The sequence below is a fragment of the Ptychodera flava genome, chromosome 14, assembly GCF_041260155.1.
Source record: "Ptychodera flava strain L36383 chromosome 14, AS_Pfla_20210202, whole genome shotgun sequence".
Classification (NCBI taxonomy): Eukaryota; Metazoa; Hemichordata; class Enteropneusta; family Ptychoderidae; genus Ptychodera; species Ptychodera flava.
The window spans coordinates 12,697,180-12,715,697 of record NC_091941.1 but is presented as its reverse complement, the minus strand read 5'-3'; the positions used below and the strand labels follow the sequence as shown (position 1 = coordinate 12,715,697).

The 18,518-nt window shown below is 34.7% G+C and overlaps 2 protein-coding genes across 8 annotated transcripts in view; one reads left to right on the top strand and one right to left on the bottom strand.

The window, feature by feature from the left end:
• The window catches only part of LOC139149398 (dual E2 ubiquitin-conjugating enzyme/E3 ubiquitin-protein ligase BIRC6-like), a 49,811-nt gene extending 45,564 nt beyond the window's left edge, over window positions 1–4,247 (bottom strand). For all 6 annotated transcript variants that reach the window (XM_070721134.1, XM_070721137.1, XM_070721135.1 and 3 more), the window contains exons 1-3: window positions 4,047–4,247; window positions 1,802–1,983; window positions 1,263–1,397 (exon numbers count right to left, since the gene is read on the bottom strand). In XM_070721134.1, the coding sequence (XP_070577235.1) occupies window positions 1,263–1,397; window positions 1,802–1,983; window positions 4,047–4,221 (492 nt within the window). In that variant the 5' untranslated portion in view covers window positions 4,222–4,247. The remainder of the gene's footprint in view (window positions 1–1,262; window positions 1,398–1,801; window positions 1,984–4,046) is intronic.
• Window positions 4,248–4,735: 488 nt separating this feature from the next.
• LOC139149400 (potassium channel subfamily K member 1-like) overlaps window positions 4,736–18,518 on the top strand; it is a 32,102-nt gene continuing 18,319 nt past the window's right edge. Inside the window, exon 1 of one of the 2 annotated variants that reach the window (XM_070721142.1) lies at window positions 4,736–5,220. In XM_070721142.1, the coding sequence (XP_070577243.1) occupies window positions 4,887–5,220 (334 nt within the window). In that variant the 5' untranslated portion in view covers window positions 4,736–4,886. The remainder of the gene's footprint in view (window positions 5,221–18,518) is intronic. The other variant, XM_070721140.1, reaches the window with a different exon arrangement.

Sequence of the window (18,518 nt, the reverse complement as noted above, 5' to 3'; positions counted from 1 at the left end):
GAATTCAAAAGGTGACATGAGGTCAATATGCTACATGTACGGGGATACCGCCTGCATTTAGCAGGGACTGCTTTTGTTATGCAAACCAGCTAGCAGTACAATATGGCTGCCAGCATGTGGACACGTCGATGGCTAGAACAATGGAAGCATATTGCGTTGCACCCGTGCATCGCAAAAGTGAACTGAAGACTTGGGGGTAGTGACTGGTTATCACTGGTTAGCTGCAGCCCAAGCCATGTCGGTACAAACCCGTACCTGACTGAGGACCACTCGATTAAGTCAGTAATGAACGGTAACACTCGTAAGCCAACTCCCAACTGAGCTGGCAAAACTACGTAAAGCTGTGCTTCAATGGCTCAGCCATGTCGTTAATACAAAGGCAAAACGTAGTTTTTTTGCTACACTGCCAAGTCGTTGGAGGTACGTATTCAATTGACCCTACCCTGGGGAAACAGGACAGGTTTGACGGTGCTGCTGCACCCCTAGCACGACCCTCAGGGTCTCTGACTAACAGACGAGTGAGGTGATGTTTGTGCCTAGCGGACGTACGTAATACTGAAGGAGTTTATTTCCGAAAAAATAAACATGAAACGGCAATAAAATGACGCACTCCCAGGGGCAAACAAAGCCGGTGACCTCAATTTTTTTCTGCAGCAACCCTTGAGCTCCTCCCCTGTCTACGGGCATGTAGAAATTATCGAAGTCTAACACGTATAAGTACGGCTAAAACTACCCTGAAAATGGGCGATTTCTGCCAAAATGCCTGGCAGGATAACATGCAGGAGAGCCAATCTTTTGCAGGCACATATTATGGGGCGGTTTTCTACTGACTTGGGAGAATAACGGACAAGGGCTCTCGGCAGGAAAAGGGTTAAATAATCTGTTGTCAATTTTTCACATTTAGCAGCGTATTGGTAACACAATCTTGTATTCACAGAAAGGCTGACATTTTCAATAGGAGAAATTCATTATCTGAGAATCATACAAGCTAGTTGCCAAAGCTATTCCCTCCAGTATTTTTGTTCTGATATATAAATGGAAGTATTGATGGTGATAGTGTTCGGAGTTGACAATAGCCAAGTTTTTTTGTGTTAACAAACCCGATATTCTGATATTCCCTTCCAATTTGGGGAGGGATGAATGCATGCCTAGAACATTTCTGTTTTCCATCCAAACACTTTGCATTGCGGAGAAATACTGCATTGCATTTATGTAGCACAGAAACTATCAACTAAAAGTCAATGCAAAAAGCTGGTTCATACCTTTGCTAACTTATGGTTGGCATGGTCCAGCTGGGTGCTCCCCTTCAAGCCATTCTCCAGCTCTTGCATGACGTCTTCAAGGAACTCTACTCCAGGTAAATCAGTTTTCTTTAGACAAGTTAAAAGTTGAGAAGCCTACAGGTTGAAAGATAATGAAGCCCTTAACAGATCTTGTACAAACATGGAAACAAGTGGCGTTGTGCGCTTATATATTAAGATTACAGGAGAATAACATTACTAGTAACTATATCAGAAATACTTTTTTGCATTACAACTGTAAATCATAAATTATTGTCAATCTATTTAGAAGATCAGTTGATGAATGTTAACATAACAGGTCCATATATGGCTAGCAATCAAACTTGTAGGCATAGAAGTGATGTAAAAGACCATTTGACAATGAAAAGTAATGTATATTATATATGCAAAAAAAAACGACATAACATTCTTTTGTATTGAAGTGAACTGTGAGTAACACATTCTTGGATTTTTTTTAACCAACATACATGTGACCTCATATCCATAACAATGATCTTTACCTCTGATGCTGAAATTTCCACCTTGACCAAGTCCTCACTTCTGGACACAGGAACTTGTAATGCAGTGTCCAGCAAAAGAACGCCACTAAGATCTCTCCGTGAACCGACAGCATGGCCATCAGTGACAAATAATTTATCACATTCTGGTAAATACATACACTGGATCTTACCACCAGGCTTGCCTGTGATATAAAAAAAATTGTTTTTCGTGAGAATGGCTCATCAGACAAACTTGTTAACCCTGTTAGTTTTATATCAATCAGTCCCTTTTTGGTAAAATTAACAAAACCCGGTTAAATATTTTCATAACACATGTATATATCCCATACAATGTATTATTTCAGATTTGACCTGTGAAGAGTCCTACACACATACATACATAAGGATGAGTTTCACTGGCCTGTATAGCTAACACATATATAGCTAACATATACAACTGACATGAGATGATAATGATTGTCATAGGAATATGTTGCAGGACTATTGTTGGTACCTTGATTTTTAGTGATTATGAATAAGTTGATCAGGAAAAGGTTAATGTCACATGCGTGAGACGTACACGATAATATGCAGACAGCTCGTGCAATCTTTTCATAAACTGAAACCCTCCCTCCTCATCTGCAAAGGGCACATGTACCTGCTGTCTCACCTCAACACAACTCAGTCCCCTTTGAAAAGGTTAAAAACCAGTTTCTTAATGGTAGTGCAACCTGAGTGATATTTTTGCTGTCCCCTTCTACAGTTCCTTTGGTTTAACAAGGGGAACCAACGTAAAATGTTCCATGTTCTATGGCGACAAGTACTGGCTATGGTCATGGTAAAAATGCTATATCAGTAAAAACTTGATAAAGTACTTTGAAAAGACCTTACTTGACAGCAACTCATTGTCCTTTGAATGGAATACCAGTAAGTGCATGACAATGTGAAACCATAATCATCATCACTTCCTTTTTCACACATTGCCGCTAGTTTCATTGTTAATGCACAGTACAAGAAAGTCCAAAATCACATTGAAGCATTTTACATCACAAATGGTTTCAGGAAAACGTAAAAAAAGAGGCAAATTATGGTATTGCACCAATGTAAGTTGAGACAACTGCTAAGCAATATTACTGTGCTTAACTCTGAACCACTACTCTGTAGATTGGTTAACAGGAGATACTTCAGGATACTGTATTACTCAACTATGTGTAGACATTTACATTGAAGCATTTTACATCACAAATGGTTTCAGGAAAGCGTAAAAAAAGAGACAAATTATGGTTTCTCACACGGACACTCATTTTTTCCAAAGCTCAACTAAACAAAAAGACAGTTTAACAGGGAACTCCTATTTACAAGGGTTCCTACACATAAGCAAATATGCTTGAAACTGTAAAGAACAGATATTGCGAAACCAATCGCAGCATACTATTAAAACAGAATATTGTATGGTTACATCATGAAATGACTTTGATGAAACAGCTATTCTGTCAAAGTCATTTCCTTTTGATTGACAATGGAGGTCTCTACCTCAATGGATTGACAGAATAGAATTATACTCTGTATAGTTATGGGATGGCCTGGATAAAAAGTCCAAATGACACAATCTTGATTACACTCAGGTAATCCTATTGCTATTGACATGGCAGTATTCAAGACTACTTTTAGCTCACCGACAATCACTTTGCCACAGTTGTTGACAAAAATATTCACAATTCTTTTGTATTATCGTTATAGTGTCGTTGTCGAAAAATACTTCAATTTTTGTGGGTAGTCACCAACGAGGATAGGTGACCGTTACACCTCCCCTAGAAAAGTATCGATTTGTAAGAACGACATGATGATATGAGGAGGCCAAGTTCAATGGAAATCAATCCTATTTATCATAACAGTAAATTGCATACAAAAATACCGAAATTTACTTTCATTTTTCTTCCCTATCTCGAATATTTTTGTTAATTCTAATATTTGCCGCTCGTGGCGCAATTCAAGCAGGAAATGGGGAATCGGATTTCGAAGAAATTTGATTCAATACATCGATTAAAAATTGATGTCTTAACACACAATGACGAGCCAAATATCCGAGCATTAACAAAATCGTTTTCCTTGCGAACATTGCTACCACTAAGGTATAGTTCCGATATTGTAGAGTGCGTAAAATGGAGCGAAAATCGTCACAACGTTAGGTCTTTGCAAGTCACACCTCAAAACACGACGACCAATAGCATATGCAAGGTACACCGAACAGTTAGTCATACTCTACCTGAGAGGGTCGATTTTTGAAGTACGACACCCGAGTTCACATCTATAACTTGCACAGCGGAATCATGAGTGACTGCCAAGACTGTATTGAGTTTAGGATGAAAAGCAACACTGCTTGTCTGCTCCCCTACAGACAAACAGCCGTCTTGACTAACAGACCACTCCATGGCAGCCATTTTGCAACATGACGTCACTACTTGCATCTGCTCAGCATGCAACTAACAAATTCTGTTTTTAGGACAAAATTTTACGTTATACATTCAACAGTGTATTAGTGTTTCCTAAATATTTTCGCATAAGTTTGTATATATAGGTAAATTATTTGTTACTCTGACATTTTGGTATCCAGTTAACTATTACAACCATAAGACATTGCAAACTCACTTCCGGCTTGAAAAAGTAGTTCCATCCTGCTTTCATATGCAAATATCAACCACATTTATAAACTTTGTTTAGTAGTATTCATACCCTTACCCAGGTATTTGTGTCTCTTGTGTTCTTTGAAATCCTGGAATTCTCGTCGCAAACATCAAGAACAACAATAGAATTAGCCAAAACAATGATATACTTTCGTTTACTAATAAAAGGCGAGAACAATCATCGGGGGATATTACTTGTAGTGGAGTACTTATCTCTGACCTTTTTTCCTGGAGACGGAGTGATATTTTCAGTAGTTGGGCAATGGCTGCAATCAGCTAATCAAATCTGAGAGCTCGCGGTTGGTAGGCTACTGAAGTACGATATCGTCTGTCATGCTGATATGATGTGAATAGAGTATGGGAACATGATTACACCAACAAATGCCGAGATGAAAAGTGACAAACGGCTATTCAGTTAGGAAATGGCATCTCAAGCAAACAAAATGAGGGAAAGTGTTACTCTTAGGTTTGTGCTTCTAGTTTCTTTCTTGGTGGTGTATCTGTGCATCGGTGGAGCTGTCTTTTCAGCAATTGAGGGTCCCATCGAGAGCGTAAGACGGGAGAAACTTCATTCGTCCATTGAGGACTTCCTGTCGCGGCATGAGTGTGTCAGATACCCCGAGTTGGACAAATTAATGGCCGAAATTGTCTCGGAATCCAACAGGGGTGTTTCAGTTGTTGCCAACAGAACCAAACCCTCAAATTGGGACTTTGCTTCGTCCATGTTCTTCTCGGCAACGGTTGTCACCACGATAGGTAAGTTTTCACTTTTGAATCAAGTGATTGAGAAATAGTGTCACGACGCTATATTACAAGGCAAGTTAGCGAAAATAAAAGTATTTTCACGCTATGAAAGATAACATGGAAAGTTGTTTTTCTGGATTTCGGACACCTTAAAATACACCAAGAGACCAACCACCAAATTCTTGCTGGTAAAAGAAAATATGTTAAAAATAAATAAAAGTTATAAAACATGGTAAATAAATAAAAATAATAAATGATGGTCAAATCAACAAATAGACTATGGCTTTACAGATTTCCACTTATGAAACTGCCGAATGCAGAATAAAAGAAGCAAAAGTAAGTAATATGTAAGTTAATAAATAATGAAATTACTTCTAAGAAAACTGCAATGACAACACATTTAATTTATGAAAATATAAAAAAATATTTACTAAATTTTCAGGACGCTGATACTTTTTGTTACATTAATTTGATATTTATAATTTTTAGCTCACATTTGGTATAGGTGAATATACCAAAGAGAGCTTATATGGTAGGTCGGCCGTGGCGTCTATGTATGTATGTATGTTAGTATGTGCGGATGTATGTCCGTCCACATCAAAAACTCCGAAACTGCAGCACCTACCATCTTAGTATTGCAACCACTGGCCAGATTTGGTTGAAGCTTTGCAGGTTCTTTATGGTTACTTTAGTTACATTTGTTCAAATTTTGGTGAAATTTTGAAAGTTGTATTTTTGGGGCAATTTTCCCCGTTTTTGGTAAAATTATCTTCTTCTCTGAAAGAACTCATCCCATTGCGTAGGGTTAGCCTCTGTCAGATTTGTTCAAATTGCGGTGAAATTGTCATATTTGTATTTTGGGGGCAATTTTTCCCATTTTTGGTCAAAAAATCACTTTCTCCCAAAGTATTTGTTGGATTGCTTTGAATCTTGATACTCTTGATCCTAGGGTTGTTTTCTGTCAGATATGTAAAAATTGTGGTGAAATTTGTGTATTTGTGTTTTTGAGGTAATTTTTGCATTTTTGGTCAAAAAATCATTTTTTCTTAAAATTAACTATTCTGATTGCATTGAAACTTGGTATGCATGTACCTAGTGTCTTCAAAATGTGGTGAAATTTTCATATTTGTGTTTTTGTGGCAATTTTCCCCATTTTTGGTCAAAGAATTATTTTCTCTGAAATCTCTCATCCGATTGCTTTGAAACTTGATACGCATGTTCACAGGGATAAACTTGGTTAAGTATACTCACTCTGGTCTGCCACATCAAAACAAATGTGAGCCCAGTGTCATTGACGGTATTTTTTTTTATTCTTAAAATGATAAACGTGTGATACAAAGTATATCTTTATGTGGTAAATTTATGTGTACATCGTAATTGTACTGAAATCTGATTTCTTTTTGTGTGTGTGTGAAATGACACAGACTGAGTTCCACTTTTGGATGCTGCTGTAAAAAATACCTTACTCTGATCATTTGCCATGAACAGACATTTTAAATCTGACATGGTAGAATATTTGTGCCTTAGGGACAGATTTAGGAATACCTTTTAGGTATACCACTGGTATAGGGTCAGTTTGAAATTCATTGAGAAACAAGTTTTTGCAATTTCAGTTTTGTGAAACTCAAAAATGCAATTTTTCCTATACAGTGGGATAGTGGTAACACTGGGATTGCAACCATTTTGAATATCAAGTTGGGGTAAATACTGGGTAATTAGTTTCTCCAGTAGCAAATTTTGCATGGTTACCCCTGATTTTTCATTTTGATTCCGAAGGAAGTGATTAAAAGTTTCTTTTTTGGAAAGTTTTAGCAAAAGTTAAGGTTTTCAATTTATAGGTGCATACTATTCAGCAAACCTACAAAGAGATTGAGATACAGGGTTTGTTTTTCCATTTTTTACATAGAGATAATTTTAGAACAAATTAATGCAATGTAATGATTTTATGCTAAAATGACTATGCAATGTCAAAAATAGGTTGTAATGCAACCAAGAACAACATTTTATAAACATGCCATATATTTGTGAAAGGCTAGTATAAGTGAATAAATGTTATCAACTTTCATTCTCCACTTTCATTGTCCCCTTATCTTGCCAAAGTCACATCGGTGTGTTGAAAGACCACAGCTATTTGCTAGGACTTTCAAACCCAAACCCCACTCTCCATCCCAGACAAAATAATGATGCCTACGTTGTCCACTCTATTCTGACTAATTGGCAACCACCATGTTTATAAAATGTTGACACTTGCAAAGACTCTAACGAAATGTGAATGTCCCAAGGTTTTGGTTCATCACAACAAACTGAGGAAACCAGATCAGAAAGACCTGTCTCTCACAGTTAAAATGTTACATAATATCCTGCCAGCTTTATGCTACTATACTACACACTGTTGTGTGAGTCTTTGAAATAGTTTTGTCGTTTGTACTTGTTGTTGCTATTTATGTACAAATGCCAGCCAGACAATCACTCCTTTTAAAAGGGTCTTTAAAGTCAAAATCCCATCAAAACCAAAACATGCAAATGTAAAATATGCAAAATGTTAACTTTTTGTCTTGTAAAAAGATACATAGAGGGTACACTGCATTAATGTTGAGTATGTCATGTTTTCTTGACAAAAAAAAAATGGAAAAAACAACAATTTTGTGCCTTTGACATGTGACCGTTTTACTTTTGGAACAGCATTTTAAAATACCACAACGCGTGATACATATATTGCTGTTGATCATTAGTTTTCATTACAATTAGTGGTCAGAGGATTTATTCCATTTCAAAAGTACACTTCATTGATTTTTTCCATGATAGATTTGAATACATGTGTCAAAATTATAAAACCACTGCAGTAGCTAATGGTTCATTGATCACTTCTGAAGCAAAGACTTGAAAAGGCTTACTCTCACGAGTCAATATTCAATAAACAAACACCCGATGCCATGGTTTTGTTAGAAAATAAAGTTGAAGTAACTTGAAATGCAACTTTACTTTTGAATGTCATCAGGCATTTTACTGAAAATCTCTTTCCTGATATTAACAGTTTGTACTTTGTATTCATTCTCAGCCATATAAAATACACCACTCTGATTTCTATCTTGATCAATATGAATGCTTTAGTCAACAATGATTTTCCATTATTTATCATGATCAAACAATTTCTAAAATTTCATACCTATTTTTATTTTAGGACTGTATATTTTGATATAAGAGCACGAGTTTGGAGCAATGTATAGACGCATGATTTTGTTCAAGGTTGACATTTTTAGTATAATGCATTGCTCTGCAAATTGCCCTAATCTGATATCATATACAAGAAGCCTGGAAATATCAATAATGTGAGTGGATATGTGTCTGTGTATGACTGATTGACTAACATCCACATTTAACAGATATGAGAACTATAAAGAATGTTGTTTGCTGATGAACGTATATGTATTGATATTTTAGTAGTTTTAGTGATGTCAACAGACACCTTTGAGTTGGCAGGGGGAATTTTAGTTTGTTCTTCTAATTATAGTATTTTGCGACACACCATCCAAAAATTTGGGAAAAAAAACATAAATATCTTTTATAAGTGCGCAAAAAGAATATTGTCAAACCAGTGAATATTTGGGTAAGTATTGGATGGTACACTCTATGATATCATTATTCAAAAAGCTGTAAAAATGGAAGAAAGCTTTGATGCATACTTAAGCAAATTATTGACAAATTATTGACAATCAAAATAACTCTTTTATAATCCAGAACATTGGATATAAATTCATTTGCTCGCAGTCATTCAGGAAAGAGGCATTACTTTTCATTTTTTATTTCTTTCAATAAAATGATTAATGCTAAATTCATTTGCATCAAGAGTTTACACTGAACCATATTGTTGCTTTGCAAACACACGCTGGAAGTACTGAAGGCATATTTCAGTAGAGTCAATTTTGATGACAATCAATGGATGAATGTCAAACAAAGAAAATATGTACATGCCCATACTTAACATTTTGAGCATGTCTTCAAAAGATCTTTGCAGTTTCAGAAATGAAATCAGGTGATAAAAATACTGTGTACACGTAACAAACAACAAAGCAACACTATCACATTCTCAGGTAATAACTAGTGCATTTTTGAAGCAATATGCAATTCCAAAAGTTGGGGTATATATTTTGTAATGTTATATATTATCTGTTTGTGGACTATGTGTAGCATCTTGGTGGAACATTTTAGTGCTTACAATGTCCACAGCGTTTTGTGGCTGTTAATGGTTTTCAGATGTGATAATCTAATTTTAGTCTACGTAGCAAAACAATCCTAAGAGCAGGGCTTGCATGACACTGATGACAGGTTAGCTTGATGTAGACTTTCATTGTAACAAGTTCTTCATCTAAGATATGTTGAGTCAGGTGAAACATCTCAGTGCACGTAAGTATATTTTGCTTTTTATTGTTTTCCAGTTTTCAAAATTATGATTGAAAGTGCTTTTTACATTCTCCCTGACCAAACAGGACTTCAATGAACAAACTTGACAAAAAATGAAATAAAAGACTCATTCAAAATGGAAAAATATTTTCCTCCAATCAAAAGGTTGTATAAATTAAAAACATCTTTAAAATTTTGCTTGATTACCAATTAAATCCTGACAGTGTTGTTTTAGTACAGATGATAGATTTTACAATTTTCAGTGTTGATAATCAAATGTTTATGTTGCTCCTGTAAGTAGGAACTTTGATAAGGTTGTTGTTTAGAAAGTTGTTGAAAATGTTTTCAGCTAATCTGTCACAACAGTGTGATTCTATAAAGACAACAGGGTTGATTATTTTCATAATGAGCTAATTAGCAATTTGAAAGCAGGAGGCCATTAAATAGTAAATGTGTAATTTTGAGCAATTGCAATTCTTTATCAGTCATGTACTGATTTGGAATATTAGTCCAAGTTTTTTAATTTTTTAATCCTAGGTTTCTATTTGTGTTAGATGATTTATAGGGACGAGGTGAAAATAAATGGATGTTCTGAAATGAGATGCCCAGTTTTTGAAGAATTTTTTTTGATGAAGAAATGAATTCCATATTCTATCATAATGGTAAACGAAGTATAAAAGTAGAGAGCATAAGATCACAACAACCATCTCAAGTAATGAGACACTGTGAAAACAGTGAGTTAGACAAAGATTCTTTTGTGTCTCAACTATACGGTCAATTACAATTGATTGCATGTTATGCGGTAGATTTTCATTTACATCTCTATTTCCAACAAACAATGACCTTTTCATACAATCCTATCATTGAAATGACAATAACTTGTATTACATGAATAGAACATGACAATTATTATATGAAAATATAATTTGTGCTGTCTTTTGTAAAGTTTCCACCCATTTTACTACCAGGATCATTGTTAATATAACTATCACTGAGTACCAATCAGTATGCCTGATTAATTTTATACTCTCCTCTCTCAATCCACAATCAATCAGGCCTTTGGTTGAATTTTTGCCATATGATTGCAATGCTTACAGTTAGAACCCACACTTTTATGTTTTCAAACTTCGCATGCCATTTTTCTATGAGCTTAATCAGGCCGAGAAACTATTGAGATTGAACCTTCAATGTTGGGATAATTTATTTGGTAGCTAATAAAGTTCAAGTTGTCTGTGATGCAGAGACTTTGTACTATTTGGTTCATCCTATTTAGTGATGAGTAAGCATTTTAATTAATGTTATTAACCCTCACCCTGCCTGGCTATCACTTTTCCATCTGCCAAGATGAAGTCAGTGAAAAGAAAGCCAAAAACCCACCTGTATTTTCACCCGTTTGGCATGGTATGTTCCAGCAGGTTTAGTCAGTAAAGTCATGTTCACAGTATCCCTGTTTTCAGAGCCTTCAAATATTCAAGTCCTTGTTAAAATGCAACGTATTGGACATGGTATGCATCACTAGTTTGATTACAATACTTGACCCAATGGTAAAATGTGAACTTGGCAGGATAGGGATAAAGTATGTACAAAGCAAATCCTAGTTTATTATCACCATGATTTTGATGAACACATCATCCATATCTTTCTGACGCTTATTTGCAGAAGGGGGACATCCAGGCAAAAAACTATACTGTACCTAGCATTATCGATTGCCTGGAATATATTTTTGTACAAAAACCAGGCAGAAAATTCGTGATTAGGTATGTTGTTTTTGAAAAATTTAAGAAATTGATAAATTATAAATGATGTACTTAAAGGTATCACATTACACAATATTTCGACATATTTACAATTGTTTCTTTTTCCACATAAAATTGATTGTGTAATCACCAAATCCTGAATTTTTGAGTCTGTATCTTTATGTAAACTTTAAAAAAATACATTTAATTAATTATACGCACTTTTGGGAACCAAAAAAACCTTTACAGGTATGTTAAATGAAGCAATAGAGTGGTGTGTGTCCATGCAAAGGGACAAAAGTGCGTGTGGTATAATGTTGTCTTTAAGCTCTCACATTCCTCCTGACATCATATACCCATCTGTGACTTCATAAATGCTGGACATATGGTGTACTCAGAAGTGTATTTGTATTCGCATTGTTGACTGTGTCAATGTGTGTATTAAGTGTTGATTTGGTCAACTTTGTAAGGTATGTTATAATGTGGACCATGAGTGGTGATGTTGGGGAACAATATGTCATTTTTGCTTCCCCATTGACACAGTCACCGTAAAAATCTCCCACTTTGTCCAAACTAAATTGAATGCCAACATGAAGTGGGTGTGTCTCCATAGGGATGGGTTCATTTTGTCAGTGCCTGAAACTTGAGTTGGTGCCACATTTTCCGTCTCATCAATGATCTTGAAAACAGAAACATAAAAATGTGATTAGTATGTGATGATTAGTATGTATGTGAGATTAGTATGTATGTGATGCTCTCATTCCTGGGCATGTTATTTTTCTGAGAACAATTAATAAGATACACTTCAGGATTCACTTTTAAGACTCCAATAAAAATAGTCAAAATTTGCTTTTATTATTGTAACACATTGCATTATATTGAGAAGTAAAACTTTAATATTGCCTTCTCATCAACACTGTTATTTACCTTTCTTAAAATAAATTTGAATAACATGCTGCATCATGCTAGTGTTACTATTAAACCGAAATATTAAGTAAATTTACATATTTCAACGTCCTTTTCCTAGCAAAAGAATTCCTCAGTGAAATTTGTCAAGTAAAAAATTTATTAGATTGGTACTTAGACAAAATTTTCCTAGCGGATGATTTTATTATGGGTGAGAAGAGATGACCTGTGATTGAGTGAGTGTTTTTACAAAACTACCAGACTAAAAGCTTTTGAGTATCACAGATCATGACTGAATATGCATCATACATGTGTATCATCTTGTGTATCATATTTGTTTTATTAGTGATGCTGGATACAGTGACAAAGTATCATAGTAAGGCACTTCATTGTTTTTCAGAATCATCCATATTGCTTCTGCCTTGGAGCAATAATTTTATCTCATTGCTTTCAAAAGGATTCTTTTTTGGAAATCTCCAGTTTTATCAAATGCCAGGTAGCATTATATCATGTCATGTAATCAACTGAACCATTTCTTTTTGAAACCCTGTTTTAATTGCTCTCAATTTGATTTGTACCCAAGCTTCTAAAGATTTCTGATTTGTTTTAAAATGACCCTAAGATTTTGTTGTTAACATTTTCCCACTATTTTTGTCATTGTAAATTGCTCAATAGAATTGCAGCCTTTAAATCATAGAAATTGAATCAGCAAGTTTGTGAATTTTGAGATCATTTTTTGTAACAAAAATTCTAAGAAGAGCAGCTCTCGTTATCACATTCGTCTTTGATTTTCAGACACAGTGTAACCCAATTCAAATTTTGGTGAAATTGCTGTAAATTGATAATGAAATATGCAACTATGTCACATCAGTAACTATTTTTTGTGATTCTGTAAATATAATCACCTACCCCTAACACCCCCACCCCCACCCCATTTATAATCATCAGGCTTATGGCATGTTCTATTTTCTGCAGGAGTTTATTAATAACTTCAAGTTGGCTTTTTACCAGATACTTCCTGTTCCAGTAGGTACTTTGATGCCAACAGTGACTTTTCTTTCCCAGTAAACTCACTTTTTATTGTATCATGAACAATGTGTAATACTCTTTAGAGGTTTCAAAATAGCAGCCATTTTCATTAGCAATAATTTTAAGCGACAGTCGTACATGGTGGGTCATCAAACGTCCACTAAATTGGAAGCAAGGAAGGAATAGATTCTTCAATTGTTATTGGATACATTGGTGATATGTGACACTGCACTCTCTTTCATATGAGTGCTTTGAATTTTTATTGCAACTGCAGCTAAATTTATCCAGTCTTGAAAGAGGTCTCTTTGCTGTGCTTTTGCCTCTGTTAGAGGCAAACACCAGACCAAATGTGGCCCCTGTTCTTGCATGTAACCAGGGCCAAGAAAAACTATCATTGGTTTGGCAAATCTTATGTGCAAAAAGTATATTAAACCAAGTCACAAATTAGGCACATACGGTAACAAGTAGATCTTCCTTTGAAGTCCCAACCTCAAAATGTACCTGTCTTTGTACGGTTTCATTGGCACTTCTGCACATCAAAACACAATATCACAGTGGACGACTGAGAGAAAGATCATTAAAAATTATCCTTATAAAGTCTCACCATATGCGATACAATGGTAAGATGCTGTTTCTGCATATTTTAGTTTTAGGATTTGAAAAGTCAGATCAAAAGAGAACAACAGGGGTGTTTACGATCAAAGAGCAAATTGCCTTTTTGAAGTGATGGCAACCAGCATGTAAAAAAATATCCTTGAAAATTTTTTTCTGAATGCTAGTCTGTAGAACACAAAGTTAAAAATTCTGTTCTGTACTCTGACACAAAGTTACATACGCCACAGGGTGGAACATCATAACCATTTTTTTGCATTTTATATTTAAATTATAGTCCTAACAATTTTTTGTATTTTATATATTAGAGCCCAAACAAAGGACTGTATTCCCAAAGTTGGGTGACCATTTGCCCGATGTCAGGAGGGCAAATCCATTCCCGCCTTGAAGGTATCAAGTCCCTTGTTTGGGCTATAATGTTTTTATTTCATGCCTCTCTTACATAGTTTTCGCTCAAAATGTTTGAGTCTATTTGCAAATGACAATCGTATGCTTTATTTCCATGTCAGACAAAAATCAGTTTTAAAAAAAATGATTTTCACTGTCAAAAGGCGCATTGATATATTTAAATCACTGTTATGCGGTTTATCGATATTTTGTGCAAAATTTTCAAAAAAACTGGATTTCCTATCAAAAACATGTAATTTTAACATTTTTAAATGCCAAAGTTTTCAAGTTAAAACTAGTTTTGGTTCACTTTCAGTCAAATGATGACTATGCGGCCTGCGACGTCATCGTTGAGTTACCATTGAATCCTATGGACAGTGTGACGTTCGATGTACCGGGTATGTAATACCGGTAAATGCCATGCCAGTATCGGCAACAGTCACTTCCTGGTACTTTTCAATGGTCCCCAGCATCCTGTCCATCATTTATCAAGGTTTTGTACTTCTTTGAAAGAGGATCTAGCACAGCAGACTGACTGAAACTACCATTTTATTGTGATAATTACATTTAAACAATATTACATTTCTTGTCACAGATTGTCCTTCAAAGCCAGCTGTGACAGACATGTCTATCTCTGAGCTAGACCATTGACATGTTATAACCTCCAAAAATCAAAGGAAATTTGGAAACGCATGAAAAACTGTTTTATACATACAATTTATGTGTCATTGACAGCTTCTTTTGGTAATTCCTCCTCTTATCTGTCAAGGGTGCCTTAAAACCACCTGTTGATTCAACCCAAGCAATAGCCTTCTGCATTATTGTACAGATTTTTTATCAGAAACTTACCCAGTGTAAGCCACATAGAACAAGAAAAATGTTATCTGTATAAGACTCTTTCAATCATCCCATTTGACATTATTAACCTGTTCACCCTGTGTTCCTGTGAACAGGTTCACAAACACTGTGGATAACAATGGATTCGGCCAAACCATGGTGGTGAAAGGGATAAACTTAAAACTTCTAATTCAGGTGTTCATGCCTTCAGAAGCTTGGCGGTCTTGAAATTACAAATCATTCCAAAAAAGTTTTTGAATTTGAAAATTTTCCTGGAAAGTTGTTGAAAAATTATGTTGATTACTGGAAAGTCATGGATCAGGTGGTACCCTATGATTTGCAAAAACTAATAATGCTTACATAGTACCAGATATGAACTGAATATGCTCACGTGTGTTACTATAGGTTCATTAATAGTATAACACTTCATAGAACAATAAGATATATGTTATCACTATATGTAGCAGGTTTTTTTTCAACATCGCACAGTACTCTCAGAGTTTAATCACTAATTACAAAACTTTATTTAATATGCAAATGAGCTGTTAATAACTTGACACTACTCAATGCTTCATGGGACAATTAGATATCCATCAGATCAACATTTGTAGCACGTTTTATTAGCTCCGCTGTCAGCGACGCGGAGCTTATCAAATAGGTTGATTTTCCGTCGTCGTCGTCGTCCGTCGTCCGTCGTCCGTCGTCGTCCGTCAACAATTGCCTTCTCCTCTGAAACCGCAAGTCCAATTGCTTTGAAATTTTATATGCAGTTGACTTAAGGTGACCTCACTTCAGTTTGTTCAAATCGTGGTGAAATTTGCATATTTGTATTTTTGGGGCATTTTTTGGTGTTTTTGGTAAAAAAATCTTCTTCTCTAAAACCGCTTGTCCGATTGCTTTGAAATTTGATATGCAGTTTGCTTAGGGTGACTTCAGTCAGATTTGTTCAAATTGTGGCAAAATTTGCATATTTGTATTTTTTAAGGCAATTTTTTTCATTTTTGGTAAAAAAATCTGTAAAAAATCTTCTTCTTCAAAACTGTCAGTCAGATAGCTTTGATATTTGGTACATAGGTCCCTAGGGATGATCTATTTCAGATTTGTTCAAATTGTGCAAAAATATGCAAATTTGCATTTTTAAGGTAATTTTTGCCATTTTTGGTCAAAAAATTTATTTCTCAAAAGTACTGGTCTGATAGTTTTGAAATTTGGTATACAGCTTTCTATTGATGAACTAAGTAATATGTATTGAATTTCTGATGAAATCTGTAATTTTGTATTTTTGGGGCAATTTTTGCCATTTTTGGTCAAAAAATGTGTATTTCCAAAACTACTCATCCGATAGCTTTGAAATTTGGTATACAGGTTCCTACAGATTAACTAAATGATAGTTATTGAAATTATGATGAAATCTACAATATTGTAATTTTAGGGCAATTTTTACCAGTTTTGGTCAAAAAATGTGTATTTCCAAAACTTCTCATTCGATAGCTTTGAAATTTGGTGTACAGGTTCCTACAGATGAACTAAATGATACTTATTGAAATTATGATGAAATCTGCAATTTTGTAATTTTGGGGCAATTTTTGCCATTTTTGGTCAAAGCATGTGTTTCTCAAAAAGTACTGGTCTGATAGCTTTGAAATTTGGTATGCAGGTTTCTACAGATGAGCTAAGTAATATATATTGAATATCTGATGAAATCTGTAATTTTGTATTTTTGGGGCAATTTTTGCCATTTTTGGTCAAAAAATGTGTATATTCAAAACTACTCATCTGATAGCTTTGAAATTTGGTATACAGGTTTCCATAGATGAACTAAATGATATTTATTGAAATTATGATGAAATCTGCAATTTTGAATTTTTGGGGCAATTTTTCCTATTTTTGGTCAAAAAATGCGTTTCTCAAAAAGTACTTGTCTAACAGCTTTGAAATTTGGTATACAGGTTTCTATAATTGAACTATTTTTGATCTTTTGAAATTATGATGAAATCTGCAATTTTTACTTTTGGGGGCAATTGTTGCCATTTTTGGTCAAAAAATTTATTCTCAAAAACTCTTCATCAGATAGCTTTGGTTGACATGTTCTTAGGGATGATCCTATGTGATACATTCAAAGTATGATGAAATCTTCATTGCGTATTTTTGCAGCTTATTTTAGCCACTTTTTTTCTGGCCACTGCATTGAGCTATCAAAGATTTCCACCCTTCTCTTCATTAACATGTGTCAAAAATAGTTATTCTCTACATAAACACAGCGGAGCTATATCGGCCGCTAGGTCGCTTGTTTAATTTAATGCTGTAATTTTAGAGTAATGTCCTTAATTAGAAAGTTCATTAAATATGCAAATAAACACTAATTAACTTGACACTTTTCAATGATTCATAGCACAATTAAATATATTTATCAAATCAATATCTGTAGCACGTTTCACAAAATTTGGTGCCGTAATTTCAGAGTTATATACCTAATTACAAAGTTTATTAAATATGCAAATGAACCCTTAATTAACTTTACACTACTAAATGCTTTATAACACAGTTAGATATCTGTCGGATCAGTATATGCAGCAGTTTTCATCACATTTGATGCAGTTATTTCGGAGTTATATGACTAATTATAAAACTTCATGAAATATGCAAATGAGCTAATTATTAACTTGACACTGCTCAATGCTTCTCAGTACAATTGGATATTTATCAGATCAACATCTGTGGCAAGTTTCATCAAATTTAACGCTGTAATTTTGGAGTAATATCACTAATTACAAAGTTCATTAAATATGCAAATGAACCCTTAATTAACTTCACACAACTAAATGCTCTACACCACCATTAGATATCTGTCGGATCAGTATCTGCAGCAGATTTCATCACATTTGGTGAAATTATTTCGGAGTTATATCACTAGTTACAAAGCTTCGTAAAATATGCAAATGACCTATTTGTTAACTTGACACTGCCAAATGCTTCTCAGTACAATTAGATATTTATCAAAACAATATCTGTACCCAATTTCACTGACTTAGGTGCCGTAATTTCAGAGTTATATACCTAATTACAAAGGTCATTAAATATGCAAATGAACCCTTAATTAATTTCACACTACTAAATGCTTTACACTACAGTTAGACATCTATCGGATCAGTATCTGCAGCAGTTTTCATCACATTTGGTGAAGTTATTGGGAGTTATATGACTAATAACAAAACTTCATAAAATATGCAAATGACCTATTTATTAACTTGACACTGCCCAATGCTTGTAAGTATAATAAGATATATATCAGATCAATATTTGCTGCAAGTATCATCAGGTTTGGTGCAGGAATTTCAGAGTTATCTCACTAATAACAAAAGGTCATTAAATATGCAAATGAGAAGATCATTGACATGACAC